This window comes from Oncorhynchus tshawytscha, linkage group LG09 (assembly GCF_018296145.1).
Source record: "Oncorhynchus tshawytscha isolate Ot180627B linkage group LG09, Otsh_v2.0, whole genome shotgun sequence".
Lineage (NCBI taxonomy): Eukaryota > Metazoa > Chordata > Actinopteri > Salmoniformes > Salmonidae > Oncorhynchus > Oncorhynchus tshawytscha.
The window spans coordinates 3,796,416-3,814,661 of record NC_056437.1 but is presented as its reverse complement, the minus strand read 5'-3'; the positions used below and the strand labels follow the sequence as shown (position 1 = coordinate 3,814,661).

The window sequence follows — 18,246 nt, the reverse complement described above, 5'->3', positions numbered from 1 at the left end:
CCAGCAGACATGCCAGCTAAGATAGTTAGACAAACTAGCTATTCTAAATTGATTTATAGCCTGAAATGGCTTTTTGGAAGCTAGTTATGAGGATGGGAGATAGGTTCTCAATCTGGGCTTGCTAGCAAACTTCATACAATTGCTAGGTGTCTAGGAATAAATAAATGTTGTTTTTTTTTTTAAAGGAAAAAGAGCACCATGCTTCTTTCTGCATACTCCTACTTTGTGCCCCCTCAGATTTGTGAGTTGCATGACGCCCCTGGTCCTCCCCATCCGTGGATGTGGCTTCCTGCTTCAAAAGTTTGGGAAGTTAATTTTTTTTCTTCTTTTTTTTTTACCAGTCCAGAAAGCGCCGTTTCCCGTCCATAACTCTAATAGTCCTCAAACTATTTGACCAAAAAAAAACAAGAAAGAAAGAAAATCAACAAAACATGACGTCTAATTCCAACGTGGCCAACATGCGTCGACTTGTTGAACAACTGAAACTCGAAGCCAGTTTGGAACGGATTAAGGTAAACGGAAAGAACATCTTAGAGAAAGACAGGCAGAAGCTTTTGCATAGGATAGATTTTGGGGTGTATTTCTTGCAATGTCATTTGAAACGATGATTGTAAACGTGTGGGTGATGATGGCATTTAATTTAGTCTACAGTATCTGTTTAAGACAGCTCTCATGTGGTCCGACTGTGATGTGACTGATGCTGTGAAAAGATTAGTTAATTCCGTTTATAAATTGAGTCGATCAAAATTGGCCTTGATACTTCCTAAATAAAAATTGATTCGCCATGGTATTATATAATTCATTCATTCATTGTCTGCCGTCTTAACTATATGGAATTATTGCTTGATGATATTAAACTGGACACTGCAGGTAAAAACAAATGCCAATAGAGTTATGATTCGGTGTCCTATTGATCTTAAACCAGAAACTATCAGGAAATAAACACTGATCGTATTCCCTCCCCCCTACACACACACTTTAACAGTGTTCGTTTCATCAGCTGCTGTACAGATATGATACAAAACATGATAGGAACATCGTTTTTGGACTTCACAGACCCCTCTTTAAGCATTTAAACACTAATTGTACCCCCAGGTGTCTCAGGCAGCGGCAGAGCTCCAGCAGTACTGCCATCAGAATGCGGCTAAAGATGCTCTGCTGGTCGGGGTTCCGGCAGGCTCCAACCCTTTCAGAGAACCACGATCCTGTAACCTGTTCTAAGGTACTAAACTCTTGTCTATGTTGCATCTCGTTATGGCACCCTATTCCCTATGTAGTGCACTACTTTAGACCAGAGTCCTATGGAACCCTATTCCCTATGTAGTGCACTACTTTAGACCAGAGCCCTATAGAACCCTATTCCCTATATAGTGCACTACTTTAGACCAGAGCCCTATGGAACCCTATTCCCTATGTAGTGCACTACTTTAGACCAGAGCCCTATGGAACCCTATTCCATATATAGTGCACTACTTTAGACCAGAGCCCTATGGAACCCTATTCCCTATGTAGTGCACTACTTTAGACCAGAGCCCTATGGAACCCTATTCCATATATAGTGCACTACTTTAGACCAGAGCCCTATGGAACCCTATTCCCTATATAGTGCACTACTTTAGACCAGGGTCTAGGCTGGGGGACCTATGCAGGGGGCCTGCTGGTTCCTCGGAGAGGGGAAATACAACTAAATATGATGAAGTGGCTCGGTCCTTGTTTTTGATGACCAATGAACCCTTTAACCCAAGAGCATCTTCCATCTACAAAGGGCTACAGCGCTTCTATCCTCCTTTTTAAATAGATATATATATATATATGTGTATGTTATGTGTTTTTTTGCAGGACAGGACACAAAAACAGCGGAGTCATGCAGATGAAAACTTACGTTGGAATCCAAAAACGATGAAAAAGTGATCAGGCTGCATTCGTTTGAGAGATATTTGTTTTCTCTTGTGCCACGCGGCTTTGTCAGATTTCTTTAATAATATATATTACATGAAGTAATAATAGGTTTGTATATTGGAGCTCATTTTTTATATTTGTTTCTTGGATGTTAGTATTTTTAGTCCCAAAGTTATTATTATTATTTTTTTTACAAGTTTGGTAACATTTAATATAAACTTGATCTTATACAGGAGGGGTAAAATAGGTATAATGCTGTAATTACAACATTGTTCTTTAGCTTTGTTTTGCATTGCATCATCTGAAACTGAAGAGATGTTTTAAGTCGGGGGGGACTCGAAACTGCCTCGGAATCGTTAAACTCCTTCCTTTCCTGTTGTTGAGACGTCGATGTATAATGGAAACCGCTTATAGTCAGTGACAGGAAGCTAGGTCTTCCTGTTTAAACCCACCAGAGATACTTAATAATTCACATGGAATTCCAGTTACTTCCAGTTAATTCACAACATACAAGATGTTGTGCTGAGACGGGGGGCAGCCACGGACGGTTTCTTTTAGCGTCGTGGGAAAGCTGTAACTGATAAAAAGGAAAGCACTTTCCACCCATAGACGTATGCTTCCACCACCGCCCAGTGTCAGTAGAGCCCCTGACCACAGGATGTTACTGTGACTTCCCTTTCCCTTTAACTTAGATTGTGTCCCAAATGGCACCTTATTGCCCATAGGGCTCTGGTCTAAAGTAGTGCACTATATAGGGAATAGGGAGCCACTTGAGACATAGTGTTATTTTGCCATATCCTGTTTGACACGAGCGGCAGTCGTGGGTCCAGGGACCAAGGTCTCTTTCGTAAGGAAACCTAACATGCACACAAACATTACAAACACACTCATTATTGCCGTCACCTCTTCTGTTCTCCGAGTGGAAAAACTTCATCAGGCTTCTAAAAAAAGGGGCAATCTGGGATTGTTGCATTTTCATTATTTAAAAAAATAATTATTGGCATATAGCCATTGTCGTGTGAATCCCAGATTCCCTCATTAATCATTGTTATTAGTGGTTTCCCAGTTGTTTGTCATCGTCAGATGAAGAGAGGGTAATATCATTTGAACGTGTCTGCTGATACATGTAGGTTACCCTCACTTAACGTTTTTCTTTTTCACAGCCTGGTTACACCTCAACAGAAAACACTGACTTACTTCTGCTTTTTCGGGAGCAACTCAAACTTTATTAGTCACATGCGCCGAATACAACAAGTGTCGATCTTACCGTGAAATGTTTACTTACAAGCCCTTTAACCAACAGTGCAGTTCAAGAAATAGAGTTAAGAAAATATTTACCAAGTAGGCTAAAATAAAAAAGTAATAATAAAAAGTAACACAATAAGAATAACAATAAGGAGGCTATATACAGGGGGGCACCGGTACAGAGTCAGTGTGGAGGCTATATACAGGGGGTACCGGTACAGAGTCAGTGTGGAGGCTATATACAGGGGGTACCGGTACAGAGTCAATGTGGAGGCTATATACAGGGGGCACCGGTACCAAGTCAGTGTGCAGGGGTACAGGCTAGTTGAGGTAATTTGTACATGTTGGTTGGGGGTGAAGTGACTATGCACAGATAATAAACAGTACAAAGAGGGGGGGGGGTCAATGTAAATTGTCCGGTGGAAATTTTATTCATTGTTCAGCAGTCTAATGACATGGGGATAGAAGCTGTTGAGGAACCTTTTGGTCCTAGACTTGGCTCACCGGTACCGCTAGCCGTGCTGTAGCAGAGAAAAGTCTATAACTTGGGTGACTGGAGTCCCTGATAATTTTATGGGCTTTCCACTGACACCACCTATTATACAGGTCCTGGATGGCAGGAAGCTTGGTCCCAGTGATGTACTGGGCCATTCGCACTACCCTCTGTAGCGCCTTATGGTCAGATGCCGAGCATTTGCCATACCAGGTGGTGATGCAACCGATCAGGATGCTCTCAATGGTGCAGCTGTAGAACCTTTTGAGGATCTGGGGACCCATATGCCAAATCTTTTTAGTCTCCTGAAGGGGAAAAGGTTTTGTCGTGCCCTCTTCACAACTGTCTTGGTGTGTTTGGACCATGTTAGTTTGTTGGTGATGTGGGCACCAAGGAACTTGAAGCTCTCAACCTGCTCCACTACAGCCCCGTTGATGTTAATTGGGGGCTTGTTTGAACCTCCTTTTCCTGTAGTCCACGATCAGCTCCTTTGTCTAGCTCACATTGAAGGAGAGGTTGTTGTCCAGGCACCACACTGCCAGTTCTCTGACCTCCTCCCTATAGGCCAAGGTCATTCATAAACTTCCTCCACCGGGTTCGGTTTTAAGTGGTTTTCTCCGTGTATTTAAAGGATGTTCTTTTTTTCATATGCAGGCCCCTCCTTCAAAACAATATACCTTTTTTTTTTCTTACCAGGCTAGTTACCAGATCAATGGAAAATTCTGCAACCCTTTCAATTCACCACAAGATGGACACCTTTAGTATCATAAAACACTTGCTACCCCTTAAAGGCGCTAGGTTGCTACTGTATGTATGTAGCTGTTCCGTCATATAGTTGTATATTAATATGTCCATCCTGGTGAAGAACAGACATTACTGTAAAACAGACATTACTGTAAAACTGTAAAACAGACATTCCTGTAAAACAGACATTACTGTAAAACAGACATTACTGTAAAACAGACATTACTGTAAAACAGACATTACTGTAAAACTGTAAAACAGACATTACTGTAAAACAGACATAACTGTAAAAGACATTACTGTAAAACAGACATAACTGTAAAAGACATTACTGTAAAACAGACATAACTGTAAAAGACATTACTGTAAAACAGACATAACTGTAAAACAGACATTACTGTAAAACAGACATAACTGTAAAAGACATTACTGTAAAACAGACATAACTGTAAAAGACATTACTGTAAAACAGACATTACTGTAAAACAGACATAACTGTAAAAGACATTACTGTAAAACAGACATTACTGGATGAGATTAAACCCGATGAAGACAGGACATTATTTTACAGGAGGACAAAGTCTTGAGTGTTGCTAGATGTACAACAGTCAGTGATTTCTAGAGGTTGTTTTAAGTGCGACAGAAAGCCAAATGTTTAGTAAACAGTCCAACGTGGCTGCACAGATTAATTTTGGTTGCTTGTTTGTTTGTCTGTTTGGTATCTTTCAAATATTGTGCTCTGTTGAATTTTTAAATATGTCTAAAACTCAATAATAACATGCTTTTGTTTCACATGTGGCCTGTCTGTGTGTAAATTAATAAAATCATGTTTAACCAAAATGTGTTTGATTAGCTACTTATGTGAAATGACCTGAAATGATTTCTATTGATGGTATACAGACCTATTGTGGTAATGTTGATAAAGTGTACTGAATGGGCGAACTTCCCCCCCCAACACACCCACATCATAGTCTATATGACTAATGTGAAGTCACCTGTCACCGCCAATAGATATGTGACCTCATGGCATCATGTGACCTGGATAAGTGTCCTCGTGATGTCACGTGACCTGAGCTCATTCTCTGGCAGTTTCCACCGATACTTATTATGGCCACGTCTATGACACGCTGAGTATTGCCTCACTCTCTCTCACGGACAATCTCTCTGAAGTCATACAACACACACGAGGAAGTCATCGTGTGTGTGTGTGTGTATATGTGTGTGTGTGTATATGTGTGTGTATATATATATATGTGTGTGTGTGTGTGTATATATATGTGTGTGTGTGTGTGTATATATATATATATGTGTGTGTGTGTAAATATATATATATATATATGTATGTGTGTGTGTGTATATGTGTGCATGTATGTGTGTGTGTGTATATATGTGTATGTGTGTGTGTGTGTGTGTGTGTGTATATAAGTGTATATATGTGTGTGTGTGTGTATATATGTGTGTGTGTGTGTGTGTGAGAGAGGGGGAGTGTTTGGAAACTCCCAACGGATACAAGAATTGCTAAAGTACATTCCTAATTACAGTCGTATGAAAAAGTTTGGGCAGCCCCTGACAATGTCCATGATTTCCATTGATAAATAATTGGGTGTTTGGATCAGCAATTTCATTTTGATCTGTCAAATAACCGATGGACACAGTAATATTTCAGTCGTGAAATGAGGTTTATTGAATTAACAGAAAATGTGCAATATGCATCAAAACAAAATTAGACAGGAGCATAAATTTGGGCAAAAAAATCACATCAATATTTAGTAGAGCTGCCTTTTGCTAAAATAACAGCCTCTAGACACTTCCCATAGCCTCTAATGAGTGTCTGGATTCTGGATGAAGGTATTTTGGACCATTCCTCTTTACAAAACATCTCCAGTTCAGTTAGGTTGGATGGTTGCCGAGCATGGACAGCCCGCTTCAAATCATCCCACAGATTCTCAATGATATTCAGGTCTGGGGACTGGGATGACCATTCCAGGAACATTGTACTTGTTCCTCTGCATAAATGCCCGGGTAGATTTTGAGCAGTGTTTTGGGTCGTTGTCTTGTTGAAATATCCAGCCCTGGCGTAAGTTCAACTTTGTGACTGATTCTTCAACATTATTCCCAAGAATCTGCTGATATTGAGTGGAATCCATGTGACCCTCAACTTTAACAAGATTCCCAGTACCGGCACTGGCCACACAGCCCCACAGCATGATGGAACCCCCACCAAATTTAACTGTGGGTAGCAAGTGTTTTTCTTGGAACGCTGTGTTCTTTTGCCGCCATGCATAACGTCCCTTGTTATGACCAAATAACTCACTCTTTGTTTCATCAGTCCACAGCACCTATTCCAGAATGAAGCTGGCTTGTCCAAACGTGCGTTTGCATTCCTCAAGCGACTCTGTTTGTGGCGTGTGTGAAGAAAAGGCTTCTTCCGCGTCAATCTCCCATACAGCTTCTCCTTGTGCAAAGTGCGCTGAATTGTTTAACGGTGCACAGTGACACCATCTGCAGCGAGATGATGTTGTAGGTCTTTTGGAGGCAGTCTGTGGGCTGTTTTTGACCGTTCTCACCATCCTTCGCCTCTCCAATATTTTACTTGGCCTGCCACTTCTGGCCTTAACAAGAACTGTGCCTGTGGTCTTCCATGTATGTAAACTTCTGACCCACTGGAATTGTGATACAGTGAATAATAAGTGAAATAATCTGTCTGTAAACATTTGTTGGAAAAATAACTTGTGTCATGGGTAACAGGGTTGGTTATGTTTCCACTTGCCTCTATAGAAATGTGTATTTCATGTTCAATCATGCACAAAGTAGATGTCCTAACCGACTTGCCAAAACTATAGTTTGTTGACAAGAAAATTGTGGAGTGGTTTAAAAATGAGTTTTAATGACTTCAACCTAAGTGACTTCAACTGTATATCTGAATGTAGGCATACATTTAAGATACATAATATACCCACACCCAATGCTCAACTTCCTGTCCCGATACTCAACTTCCTGTCCCGATCCTCAACATCCTGTCCCGATACTCAACTCCCTGTCCCAATGCTCAACTCCCTGTCCTTATACTCAACTCCCCCTGTCCCTATACTCAACTATCCCTGTTCCAATGCTCAAGTCCCTGTCCCAATGCTCAACTCACTGTCCCTATACTCAACTATCCCTGTCCCTATACTCAACTCCCTGTCCCAATGCTCAACTATCCCTGTCCCTATACTCAACATCCTGTCCCTATACTCAACTCCCTGTCCCAATGCTCAACTCCCTGTCCCTATACTCAACTATCCCTGTCCCTATACTCAACATCCTGTCCCTATACTCAACTATCCCTGTCCCTATACTCAACTATCCCTGTCCCTATGCTCAACTATCCCTGTCCCAATGCTCAAATCCCTGTCCTGATACTCAAACTTCCCTGTCCTTATACTCAACTCCCTGTCCCTATACTCAACTATCCCTGTCCCTATACTCAACTATCCCTGTCCCTATACTCAACTATCCCTGTCCCAATGCTCAACTCCCTGTCCTGATACTCAACTATCCCTGTCCCTATACTCAACTCCCTGTCCCTATACTCAACTATCCCTGTCCCTATACTCAACTATCCCTGTCCCAATGCTCAACTCCCTGTCCCGATACTCAACTATCCTGTCCCTATACTCAACTCCCTTTCCCAATGTAATACCCAGGTAATTTGTGACAGGAAACCACTTGTTAGGAAAACCTGTGTTATTAAAACATTTGTTTACATGAATTGTGATTATTTCCCGGGATACACAACATCCTGAAATATATGTAGATACAGTATTTATGTAGATTTATTTTGTTAGACAGAATACTATTTTCTTTTCTTTGACCTAGTGATACTGAATGTAAAAAGTGGCTCAACTTACCCCACTCTCCCCTATTACGACGGTGGATATTGCTCGTCCGCCTGCTATTAACCAGTCGCAGGCTTGTAACTAAGCGCACATGTCACACATGGCTAGTCGAACCGCCGAACTCTTCATTGAGACATTGCTGAAACATCACCCATGGGCGAGTCAGAACTCTTCATTGAGATAATGCTGAAACATCATTCTATGGGTGAGTCAGAACTCTTCATTGAGATAATGCTGAAACATCAATCTATGGGCGAGTCAGAACCCTTCATTGCTGAAACGTCAACCCATGGGCGAGTCAGAACTCTGCATTGAGACATTGCTGAGACATTGCTGAAACATCAATCTATGGGCGAGTCAGAAGGTGAGCCACTTTCGTGGTACCAGTTACCGAGGCCAAAGTTACCTCGGTAACTCCTCAAACTGATGCACCATTGAGAGCATTCTAGCATTCTGTCGGGCTGCATCACCGCCTGGCACGGAAACTGCTCCGTCCTCAACCGAATGGCTCTCCTGAGCACGACCGGGGGTGGGGCACACTGCCTGGTGGGAGGCACACTGCCTGCCCTCCAGGACATTTAAAAAACGTGTGTCAAAGGAAAGCTAAGAAGATCATCAAGGACCTCAGCCACCTGAGTCATGGTCTGTTCACCCTGCTAGCATCTAGCAGACAGAGACAGTACAGGTGTATCAAAGCTGGGACCAGGAGACTGAGAAACAGCTTCTCCAAGCCGTCAGACTACTTAACAGTCAGCTCCTGTAGTAGGAAACAAAAACACACACACACACACACACACACACAATGCTGATTGATGTCCCATGTATAACTTATACAAACGTTAAATACTGGGCTGTTTATTTTATACTGTTTTTCACACTGTTTTATTTACAAGGCCTTTTGAAAGTATTCCGATCCTCTGACTTTTTCCATGTTTTTACGTTACAGCCTTGTTCTAAAATGGATTACATTGTTTTGTTTCCCCCTCATCAATCTACACACAATACCCCACAATGACAAAGCAAAAACAGGTTTTTATAAATGTTTCTCCCATTCTTCATTGGTTTCATCAGACCAGAGAATCTTGTTTTTCATGGTCTGAGAGTCTTTAGGTGCCTTTTGACAAACCCCAAGCGGGCTGTGATGGCACACCTGTATTTGGGGAGTTTCTCCCATTCTTCTCTGTAGATCCTCTCAAGCTCTGTCTGGTTGGATGGGGAGTGTTGTTGCACAGCTATTTTCAGGTCTCTCCAGAGATGTTCGATCAGGTTCAAGTCTGGGCTCTGGCTGGGCCACTTAAGCACATTCAGAGACATGTCCCGAAGCCACTCCTGCGTTGTCTTGGCTGTGTGCTTAGGGTTGTTGTCCTGTTGGAAGGTGAACCTTCTCCCAAGTCTGAGGTCCTGAGCACTCTGGAGCAGGTTTTCATCAAGGATCTCTCTGTACTTTGCTCCATTCGTCTTTCCCTCGATCCTGACTAGTCTCCCAGTCCCTGCCGTTGACAAACAACCCCACAGCATGATGCTGCCACCACCATGCTTCACTGTAGGGATGGTACCAGGTTTTCTCCAGACGTGAAACTTGGCATTCAAGCCAAAGAGTTCAATCTTGGTTTCATCTGACCAGAGAATCTTGTTTCTCATGGTCTCAGACTCCAAGGGGGCTGTCATGTGCCTTTTACTTTCGTCTGGCCACTCTACCATAAAGGTCTGATTAGTGGAGTGCTGCTGTTAGGAGATAGTAGGATAAGCATTATACTGCCCTGTTAGGAGATAGTAAGATACGCATTATACTGCCCTGTTAGGAGATAGTAAGATACGCATTATACTGCCCTGTTAGGAGATAGTAAGATACGCATTATACTGCCCTGTTAGGAGATAGTAGGATACGCATTATACTGCCCTGTTAGGAGATAGTAAGATAAGCATTATACTGCCCTGTTAGGAGCTAGTAAGATAAGCATTATACTGCCCTGTTAGGAGCTAGTAACATAAACATTTTCGCTGCATCCGCTATAACATCTGCTAAACTGTGTACGCAACCAATAAACTTTGATTTGATTTTTGAAACTTGATTCGTAGTATAGGCACTTAAAGCCGATTCATGGTAAATCTCAAATTTTCCCTATACCCATCATGAGGTTGTTACAACCTAGCCTATGAATGAAAGTTTACAACGTAGGTTCACAGGTCACGATAATTCTTTGTAATAAAGGTGACAGACAGTGACACATTCAATACCATCTTACACACTCTTGCCTGCATCTAGCTGATCTAGGGTGTAATCATTAGTCCAACAGTTGCAAACTAGAATTTCTATTGGACAAATTCTGGTATGTTTATCCCCGTTTTGTTCCCTTTGCTTCCGTTTAAGAAACGTTTTTCAACAGAATCAGCAGAATGAATACACCTCCGATCACATGCAAACAGCTCACTTTCACAACAGCATGATCAACTATCTACACGTTCTGCTCCTCTCACCTTTTCCTTCTGGACTTCAGTGCACAACACATCAGCTGTCTGTGACCAGGAGAAAAAAAACTTTCCAAGCCAAACCTTCATATCATAACCACTACACACAGCCTACATCATTGTCACGTCATAGTCAACATAGCTGCTAGAACTAACGTGTTAGTAAACCCGCTATAATCGTGCAGTACAGTGTACAGTTTAGCAGTTACACCGGTGGGCCCCGGTGGAAATAAATTAATAAAACCAAAAGCTAACCTTGACTTGGAAGAGTTCCAGTGTTGGATAGCCATAGCCAGTTAGCTAACATAGCATCCCTCTCTGTTGGATAGCCATAGCCAGTTAGCTAACATAGCATCCCTCTCTGTTGGATAGCCTTAGCCAGCTAGCTAACATAGCATCCCTCTCTGTTGGATAGCCATAGCCAGTTAGCTAACATAGCATCCCTCTCTGTTGGATAGCCTTAGCCAGCTAGCTAACATAGCATCCCTCTCTGTTGGATAGCCATAGCCAGTTAGCTAACATAGCATCCCTCTCTCTTGGATAGCCATAGCCAGTTAGCTAACATAGCATCCCTCTCTGTTGATAGCCATAGCCAGTTAGCTAACATAGCATCCCTCTCTGTTGGATAGCCATAGCCAGCTAGCTAACATAGCATCCCTCTCTGTTGGATAGCCATAGCCAGTTAGCTAACATAGCATCCCTCTCTGTTGATAGCCATAGCCAGTTAGCTAACATAGCATCCCTCTCTGTTGGATAGCTATAGCCAGCTAGCTAACATAGCATCCCTCTCTGTTGGATAGCCATAGCCAGTTAGCTAACATAACATCCCTCTCTGTTGGATAGCCATAGCCAGTTAGCTAACATAGCATCCCTCTCTCTTGGATAGCCAGAGCCAGTTAGCTAACATAGCATCCCTCTCTGTTGGATAGCCATAGCCAGTTAGCTAACATAGCATCCTTCTCTGTTGGATAGCCATAGCCAGCTAGCTAACATAGCATCCCTCTCTGTTGGATAGCCATAGCCAGTTAGCTAACATAGCATCCCTCTCTGTTTGAGCCGGGTGTTTGATTATGCTAAACTAGCTAGCTGCATTTGCTAGCTAAGTGAACGTTTAAAAAATACAACCAAATATAGCAAGCTCTCGCTCTTGCTTTTTCTTAATTTTGGAAGAAAATAATTTGTTCAAAACTGTTAAACTATTGTCTTTCTCTTTGAGTCAACTACTCACCACATGTTATGCTCTGCAGTGCTAGCTAGCTGTAGCTTATGCTTTCAGTACTAGATTCATTCTCTGATCCTTTGATTGGGTGGACAACATGTCAGTTTGTGCTGCAAGAGCTCTGATAGGACGTCCTCCGGAAGTTGTCGTAATTACTGGGTAAGTCTATGGAAGAAAGGGGAAAGTATTGGAACTTCACAATAAGGTGTGGCAGGAAGGGAAACTGCCTGAAAGTTGGAAGCAGCCTGTCCTTTAAGCTATAGGCCGATAGCATTGACATCTGATGTATGTAAACGTATGGAAATGATGACTCTTGCTGTAGAGTAGAGGACTAATAGAGGACTAATATCACCAGATGGTTCAGGAAAGGCAGGGGACCAATGGATCCTGTACTGGGCCTTGACTCAGTCATACTGAAGGCACAAGCAAATAAGGAGACGCTGGTAGCCTTTTTCTTCGATGCACAGAAGATATGATGTGGAAGGAAAACATACTCACAGTACCAAGCTGGATAACATGGGGGATGGAGGATGGATTTTTAACTGGATAAAGGATTTTCTTTCTGGGTGATCAATACAAGTGAAGGAGGGGTGGGGGGCTCTATGTCAGAAAGATATGAGGTAGATAATGGCACCCCCCAGGGAAGTGTCATTAGTCCTTTGTTGTTCTCCATTATGATTGACAATGTATTCTCCCAGGTGAGACCTGATATTGAGAGGTCATGCTATATATTGCACTGCTAAGGTAATCACTGGATTATGGAAGTGTAGCATATGGATATTTGTAAAAATTTTATTTCACTTTTATTTAAACTAGGCAAGGATATGCAACTCAAACGTCTTTAAAAAGCTAGATGTAATCCAGGCTCAAGCCCTAAGAATAAGTTGTGGAGCAATCAGGACCTCCCCGGTGACTCTCCTTCCAGTTCTCTGCTGCCAATGACTGTTACGAACTACAAAAATCTCTGAAACTGGAAACACTTATCTCCCTCACTAGCTTTAAGCACCAGCTGTCAGAGCAGCTCACAGATTACTGCACCTGTACATAGCCCACCTATAATTTAGCCCAAACTACTACCTCTTTCCCTACTGTATTTCATTTATTTTGCTCCTTTGCACCCCATTATTTTTATTTCTACTTTGCACATTTTTCCATTGCAAATCTACCATTCCAGTGTTTTACTTGCTATATTGTATTTACTTTACCACCATGGCCTTTTTTTTGCCTTTACCTCCCTTATCTCACCTCATTTGCTCACATTGTATATAGACTTATTTTTCTACTGTATTTTTGACTGTATGTTTGTTTTACTCCAGGTGTAACTCTGTGTCGTTGTATGTGTCGAACTGCTTTGCTTTATCTTGGCCGGGTCACAATTGTAAATGAGAACTTGTTCTCAACTAGCCTACCTGGTTAAATAAAGGTGTTCTCAACTTGCCTACCTGGTTAAATAAAGGTGGAAGAAAGGTGAAATTAAAACAGAAATAAAAAGGTATGGTTGGGAAAGATGCCGTTAGAGTTAAGTCAACAGCTAACCATGACATATTGGGTAAATCTACAGGTCATAAGGTCACACATCCAACAAAAAAAAGTACAACTAGAGTGCTGGGAATATGAACAAAATATGAATACAAGCTTTGGGTGGATAGGTAATGGCATGGCGAGAGAGATGGGGTTGTTTGGGAGGGAGTTGAGCCTCTCTGTGGTTCTTCCTGCTATCCCACCTTGGTTTCTTCCTGCTATCCCACCTTGTTTTTTTAAAATAAGAACAAATTCTTATTTATAATGACGGCCTACCCCGGCCAAACCCGGACGACGCTGGGCTAATTGTGCGCTGCCCCTATGGGACTCCCAATCACAGCTGGATGTGATACAGCCTAGATTCAAACCAGGGACTGTAGTGACACCTCTTGCACTGAGATGCAGTGCTTTGGACCACTGCGCCACTCGGGAGTATGAATGGAATTGTCAATCAGTAAAGCAGAAGCCAAGGGGTTAATAAGAACAGTGGATAAAAACAAATGGCAAGAGTTGTGGAACAGGAAGAGAAAGGGAAGACACCTGTATAAGATCCAGGAACAGGAAGAGACAGGGAAGACACCTGTATAAGATCCAGGAACAGGAAGAGACAGGGAAGACACCTGTATAAGATCCAGGAACAGGAAGAGAAAGGGAAGACACCTGTATAAGATCCAGGAACAGGAAGAGAAAGGGAAGACACCTGTATAAGATCCAGGAACAGGAAGAGAAAGGGAAGACACCTGTATAAGATCCAGGAACAGGAAGAGAAAGGGAAGACACCTGTATAAGATCCAGGAACAGGAAGAGAAAGGGAAGACACCTGTATAAGATCCAGGAACAGGAAGAGAAAGGGAAGACACCTGTATAAGATCCAGGAACAGGAAGAGACAGGGAAGACACCTGTATAAGATCCAGGAAAAAGTTGGGGCAGGGGGGGTCCTCAGGCCGAGAGAGAAGGGAGGAAAGGGTGAGACTGGGACACACAAGACTGAGACTGGGACACACAAGACTGAGACTGGGATACACAAGGATGAGACTGGGACACACAAGGCTGAGACTGGGACACACAAGACTGAGACTGGGACACACAAGACTGACGGGGACACACAAGGCTGAGACTGGGACACACAAGACTGAGACTGGGACACACAAGGCTGAGACTGGGACACACAAGGCTGAGACTGGGACACACAAGCCAGACTGGGACACACAAGGATGAGATTGGGACACACAAGACTGAGACTGGGACACACAAGGCTGAGACTGGGACACACAAGGATGAGACTAGGACACACAAGATTGAGTGGAGCAGTGGTCTAAGACACTGCATCTCAGTGCTATGTGGAGGGCTCCAGAGTGGAGCAGTGGTCTAAGACACTGCATCTCAGTGCAAGAGGTGTCACTGCAGTACCTGGTTCGAATCCAGGCTGCATCACATCTGGCTGTGATTGGGTGTCCCATAGGGCAGTGCACAATTTACCCAGCTGTCAATGTAAAAGTTTTCCTTAGATTTAGACCACCCTCCAGTCCAGTTGGTGGCGGCAATACACTGTAAAGTTGGTTGCCAAATGACATATGTAAAATCCACAGAAGAAGAAAAGACAGGGCGGAAGTGCCATACCCCGCCCGGACTCGCCAGTCCGCCTCGATATTTACACCGCCGGTGTTGTTAACGTAGCAGCTTAGCCACAATGATGGCTCTTCTGGATCTTGCCATGCAAGGTTTCTCTATATTTGGATTCATTCTATTTCTGGTACTCTGGTTTATGCATTTCATGTCCATCGTCTATGTGTAAGTATTACCTATCAATTTAGCTAGTGACACCACTACGTTAGCTAGCTAAAGTATGTCTCAAGCTAACGTTAGCATGATGTCAAATATAACGTCAGCTAGTTAGATTAGCTATCTATGTCGATAGACTGAAATTACCGCTCACATGATAGCTAGTAAACTAATCGATGTTTTAGCTAGCTAAGTAAAGTAATGTGTCTCTTGAATACCATTCAATTGTTAGTCACTGTCTAACGCGTTGTTTCGTTGTTTCGTTTTAATGTCTAAACTGTTTTTTCGGCGTTCCCTTGTATTTAGCTAGCTAACGTTACTGGCACAGACACTTGGATATCAGTTTATTTATTTATTTTACGTTAGCTGACATGTTGATGATCAGTGATACAGCCTAGACACCGGTAATGTCGGTATGGTGTTTTTGTCGTTTGATTTAACACCTCTGACATGGTCACGATGATAGTTAAACGATAACTTGTTAATTAACAAGTTCTTATAGCCCAATTACACCGCTTAATTCATTGAGTTAGCTAGTTATCTTGTACCCCAGTCATAGACGATAACTACTTTTAGTGCATATTTGATGGTCTCTTCTGCTCGGGTTCGTTTAAGTTCTTCCGACACTCGTCCTGAAAGTTGAAAAGGATTGGTTATGTTACGGGTTTAGAAATATATGAACGTATCATTCATATCGGCAATACATAAATCATTTCCTAAAAACTAAAAAAGGTTAAATTATTACACCTTTTTTTTATAGGGTTAGTGTTCCCACACGGCCGTGTTACGCGGCTTGTTAACGGAAGACATAGGCGGGTCACCTGTGCTAATTGGCTGTGGAGTGTTCTCCACACACCTGTGCTAATTGGCTGTGGAGTGTTCTCCACACACCTGTGCTAATTGGCTGTGGAGTGTTCTCCACACACCTGTGCTAATTGGCTGTGGAGTGTTCTCCACACACCTGTGCTAATTGGCTGTGGAGTGTTCTCCACACACCTGTGCTAATTGGCTGTGGAGTGTTCTCCACACACCTGTGCTAATTGGCTGTGGAGTGTTCTCCACACACCTGTGACCGCGTTGAGACTTTTCTGACTTGTTGTGGTGGTATAGCTGTGGTGTTCAACCATCTAGCTGGTCAGACATGTTGCCTAGCTCCGACTGGCACACCAACGAGGAATTGCGAAGTGTAGACTGACTCGAGTCATGATTTTTCTAATAAGTCATTTCACTTCATTTGTTAGTTTGACTTGCTGGTTTCAAGGAATTCTACAGCAGAATTTATACCGTACTCCAACCACTAACTGTCTATGATGTGTGTAGAAAAATTTGATCAGGCAGCATATATGGAAAGGACATGTTGATAAATGATTGATATGGTGCAAGAATGAATGCAATACATTTATTATTGAATGTTATCGATTGCCACAGCTTTGTAGAACCAGAACATGCTCCGCCTGCCTCCTGATCAACACTTGAACTCGAGAACAAATCTTTTGTGTGGCTTCTGCAGTTGGCGAAGGATATCCTATTGCGCAAGCAGTCAAGCAATTTCATTCACTTCACAATCATGTCGGTTGCGGCCGCAAGTAGACCTTATTTCAAAGGTTTCAATAGATAATCTTATTTGTATGCTTAGCAATCACAAATTACACTGTTTGAAATTGAAGCACTGCTTTATATGTTTCAGTCACAGATAACAGCTCCAATAAGCTCCCCAATGGTGAATGAGAGGTGTGTAGAATCATGATTCTTTTGAGTTTTTAGGTCATTGTTTGCTGGCTGGGGGTCCTGCATGCTCTGGGCATTAAAGGCGTCAGCATGCGTCAGTTGGGCTGGCGCCTAGCCAAGCATACTCCCCTAAAAGCGACAATAGTACTTGTTGTCTATCTTGAGAGGCTGTGGGCAGTTCACGCTTCCTCAAAATAGTCAGAATGAATCTAAGATACTTTTGTAGTGTATGTGGACAATTTCTTGTCCAACATCTCATTACAAAATCATGGGCATTAATATGGAGTTGGTCCCCCCCCTTGCTGTTATAACAGTCTCTACTCTTCTGGGAAGGCTTTCCACTAGATGTTGGAAGATTGCTGCGGGAACGTGCTTCCATTCAGCCACAAGGGCATTAGTGAGGTCGGGCACTGATGCTGGGCGATTAGGCCTGGCTCGTAGTCGGCATCCAATTAATCTGAAAGGTTTTTGATGTGGTTGAGGTCAGGGCCCTGTGCAGGCCAATCAAGTTATTCCACACTGATATCGACAAACCATTTCTGTATGCACCTCGCTTTGTGCACGGGATGCTTTGTGCATTGTCATGCTGAAACAGGAAAAGTCCTTCCTCAAACTGTTGCCACAAAGTTGGAAGCACAGAATCGTCTAGAATGTCATTGTATGCTGTAGCGGTTAAGATTTCCCTTCACTAGATCTAAGGGGCCTAGCCCGAACTGTGGAAAAACAGCCCCAGACTATTGTTCCTCCTCCACCAAACCTTACAGTTGGAACTATGCATTGGGGCAGGTAGTGTTCTCCTGCCATCTGCCAAACCCAGATTCGTCCATCGGACTGCCAGATGTTGAAGCGTGATTCATCACTTCAGAGAACGTGTTTCCACTGCTCCAAGGTCCAATAGCGGCAAGCTTTACACCACTCCAGCTGACGCTTGGCATTATGCATGGTGATCTTGGGCTTGTGTGCAGCTGCTCGGCCATGGAAACCCATTTCATGAAGCTCCCGATGAATAGTTTTTGCTCCCACGTTGGTTCTAGAGGCAGTTTGGAACTCAGTAGTGAGTGTTGCAACCGAGGACAGACGATGTTTACGCTCTTCAGCACTCTGCGGTCCCGTTCTGTGGGCTTGTGTGGCCTACGACTTCACGGCTGAGCCATTGTTGTTCCTAGACGTTTCCACTTCACAATAACAGCACTTAAAGTTGACTGGGGCAGTTCTAGCAGGGCAGAATTTTGACCAACTGACCAATTGATTGTCACTGAGCTCT

General features: G+C 42.9%; 2 protein-coding genes across 4 annotated transcripts in view; both read left to right on the top strand.

Annotated features, from left to right (window-relative positions):
• Positions 1-261: 261 nt before the first annotated feature.
• gng10 (guanine nucleotide binding protein (G protein), gamma 10) lies at positions 262-5,221 on the top strand. 2 transcript variants are annotated; one of them, XM_042326387.1, is made up of 3 exons: positions 262-512; positions 1,096-1,222; positions 4,334-5,221. In XM_042326387.1, exons 1-2 carry the CDS (start codon positions 432-434, stop codon positions 1,219-1,221), a joined length of 207 nt encoding a protein of 68 aa, XP_042182321.1. In that variant the 5' UTR covers positions 262-431; the 3' UTR covers position 1,222; positions 4,334-5,221. The 2 variants fall into 2 exon arrangements, with proteins under 2 accessions (XP_042182321.1, XP_024286571.1); XM_024430803.2 differs by lacking the exon at positions 4,334-5,221 and adding an exon at positions 1,840-2,001 and having other exon boundaries at positions 289-512.
• Positions 5,222-15,090: 9,869 nt separating this feature from the next.
• The window catches only part of ugcg (UDP-glucose ceramide glucosyltransferase), a 30,936-nt gene continuing 27,780 nt past the window's right edge, over positions 15,091-18,246 (top strand). For both annotated transcript variants that reach the window (XR_006083996.1, XM_042326386.1), the window contains exon 1: positions 15,091-15,263. Coding sequence is in view for 1 of the 2 variants with exons in the window: in XM_042326386.1 (XP_042182320.1) it covers positions 15,163-15,263 (101 nt within the window). In the remaining variant the exon portion in view is untranslated. The remainder of the gene's footprint in view (positions 15,264-18,246) is intronic.

Coding starts and splice junctions, on each gene's coding strand:
- gng10 (XM_042326387.1), top strand. CDS start 432: ATGACGTCTAATTCCAACGTGGCCAACATGCGTCGACTTGTTGAACAA. Junction 513..1,095: donor CCAGTTTGGAACGGATTAAG/GTAAACGGAAAG, acceptor TTGTACCCCCAG/GTGTCTCAGGCAGCGGCAGA.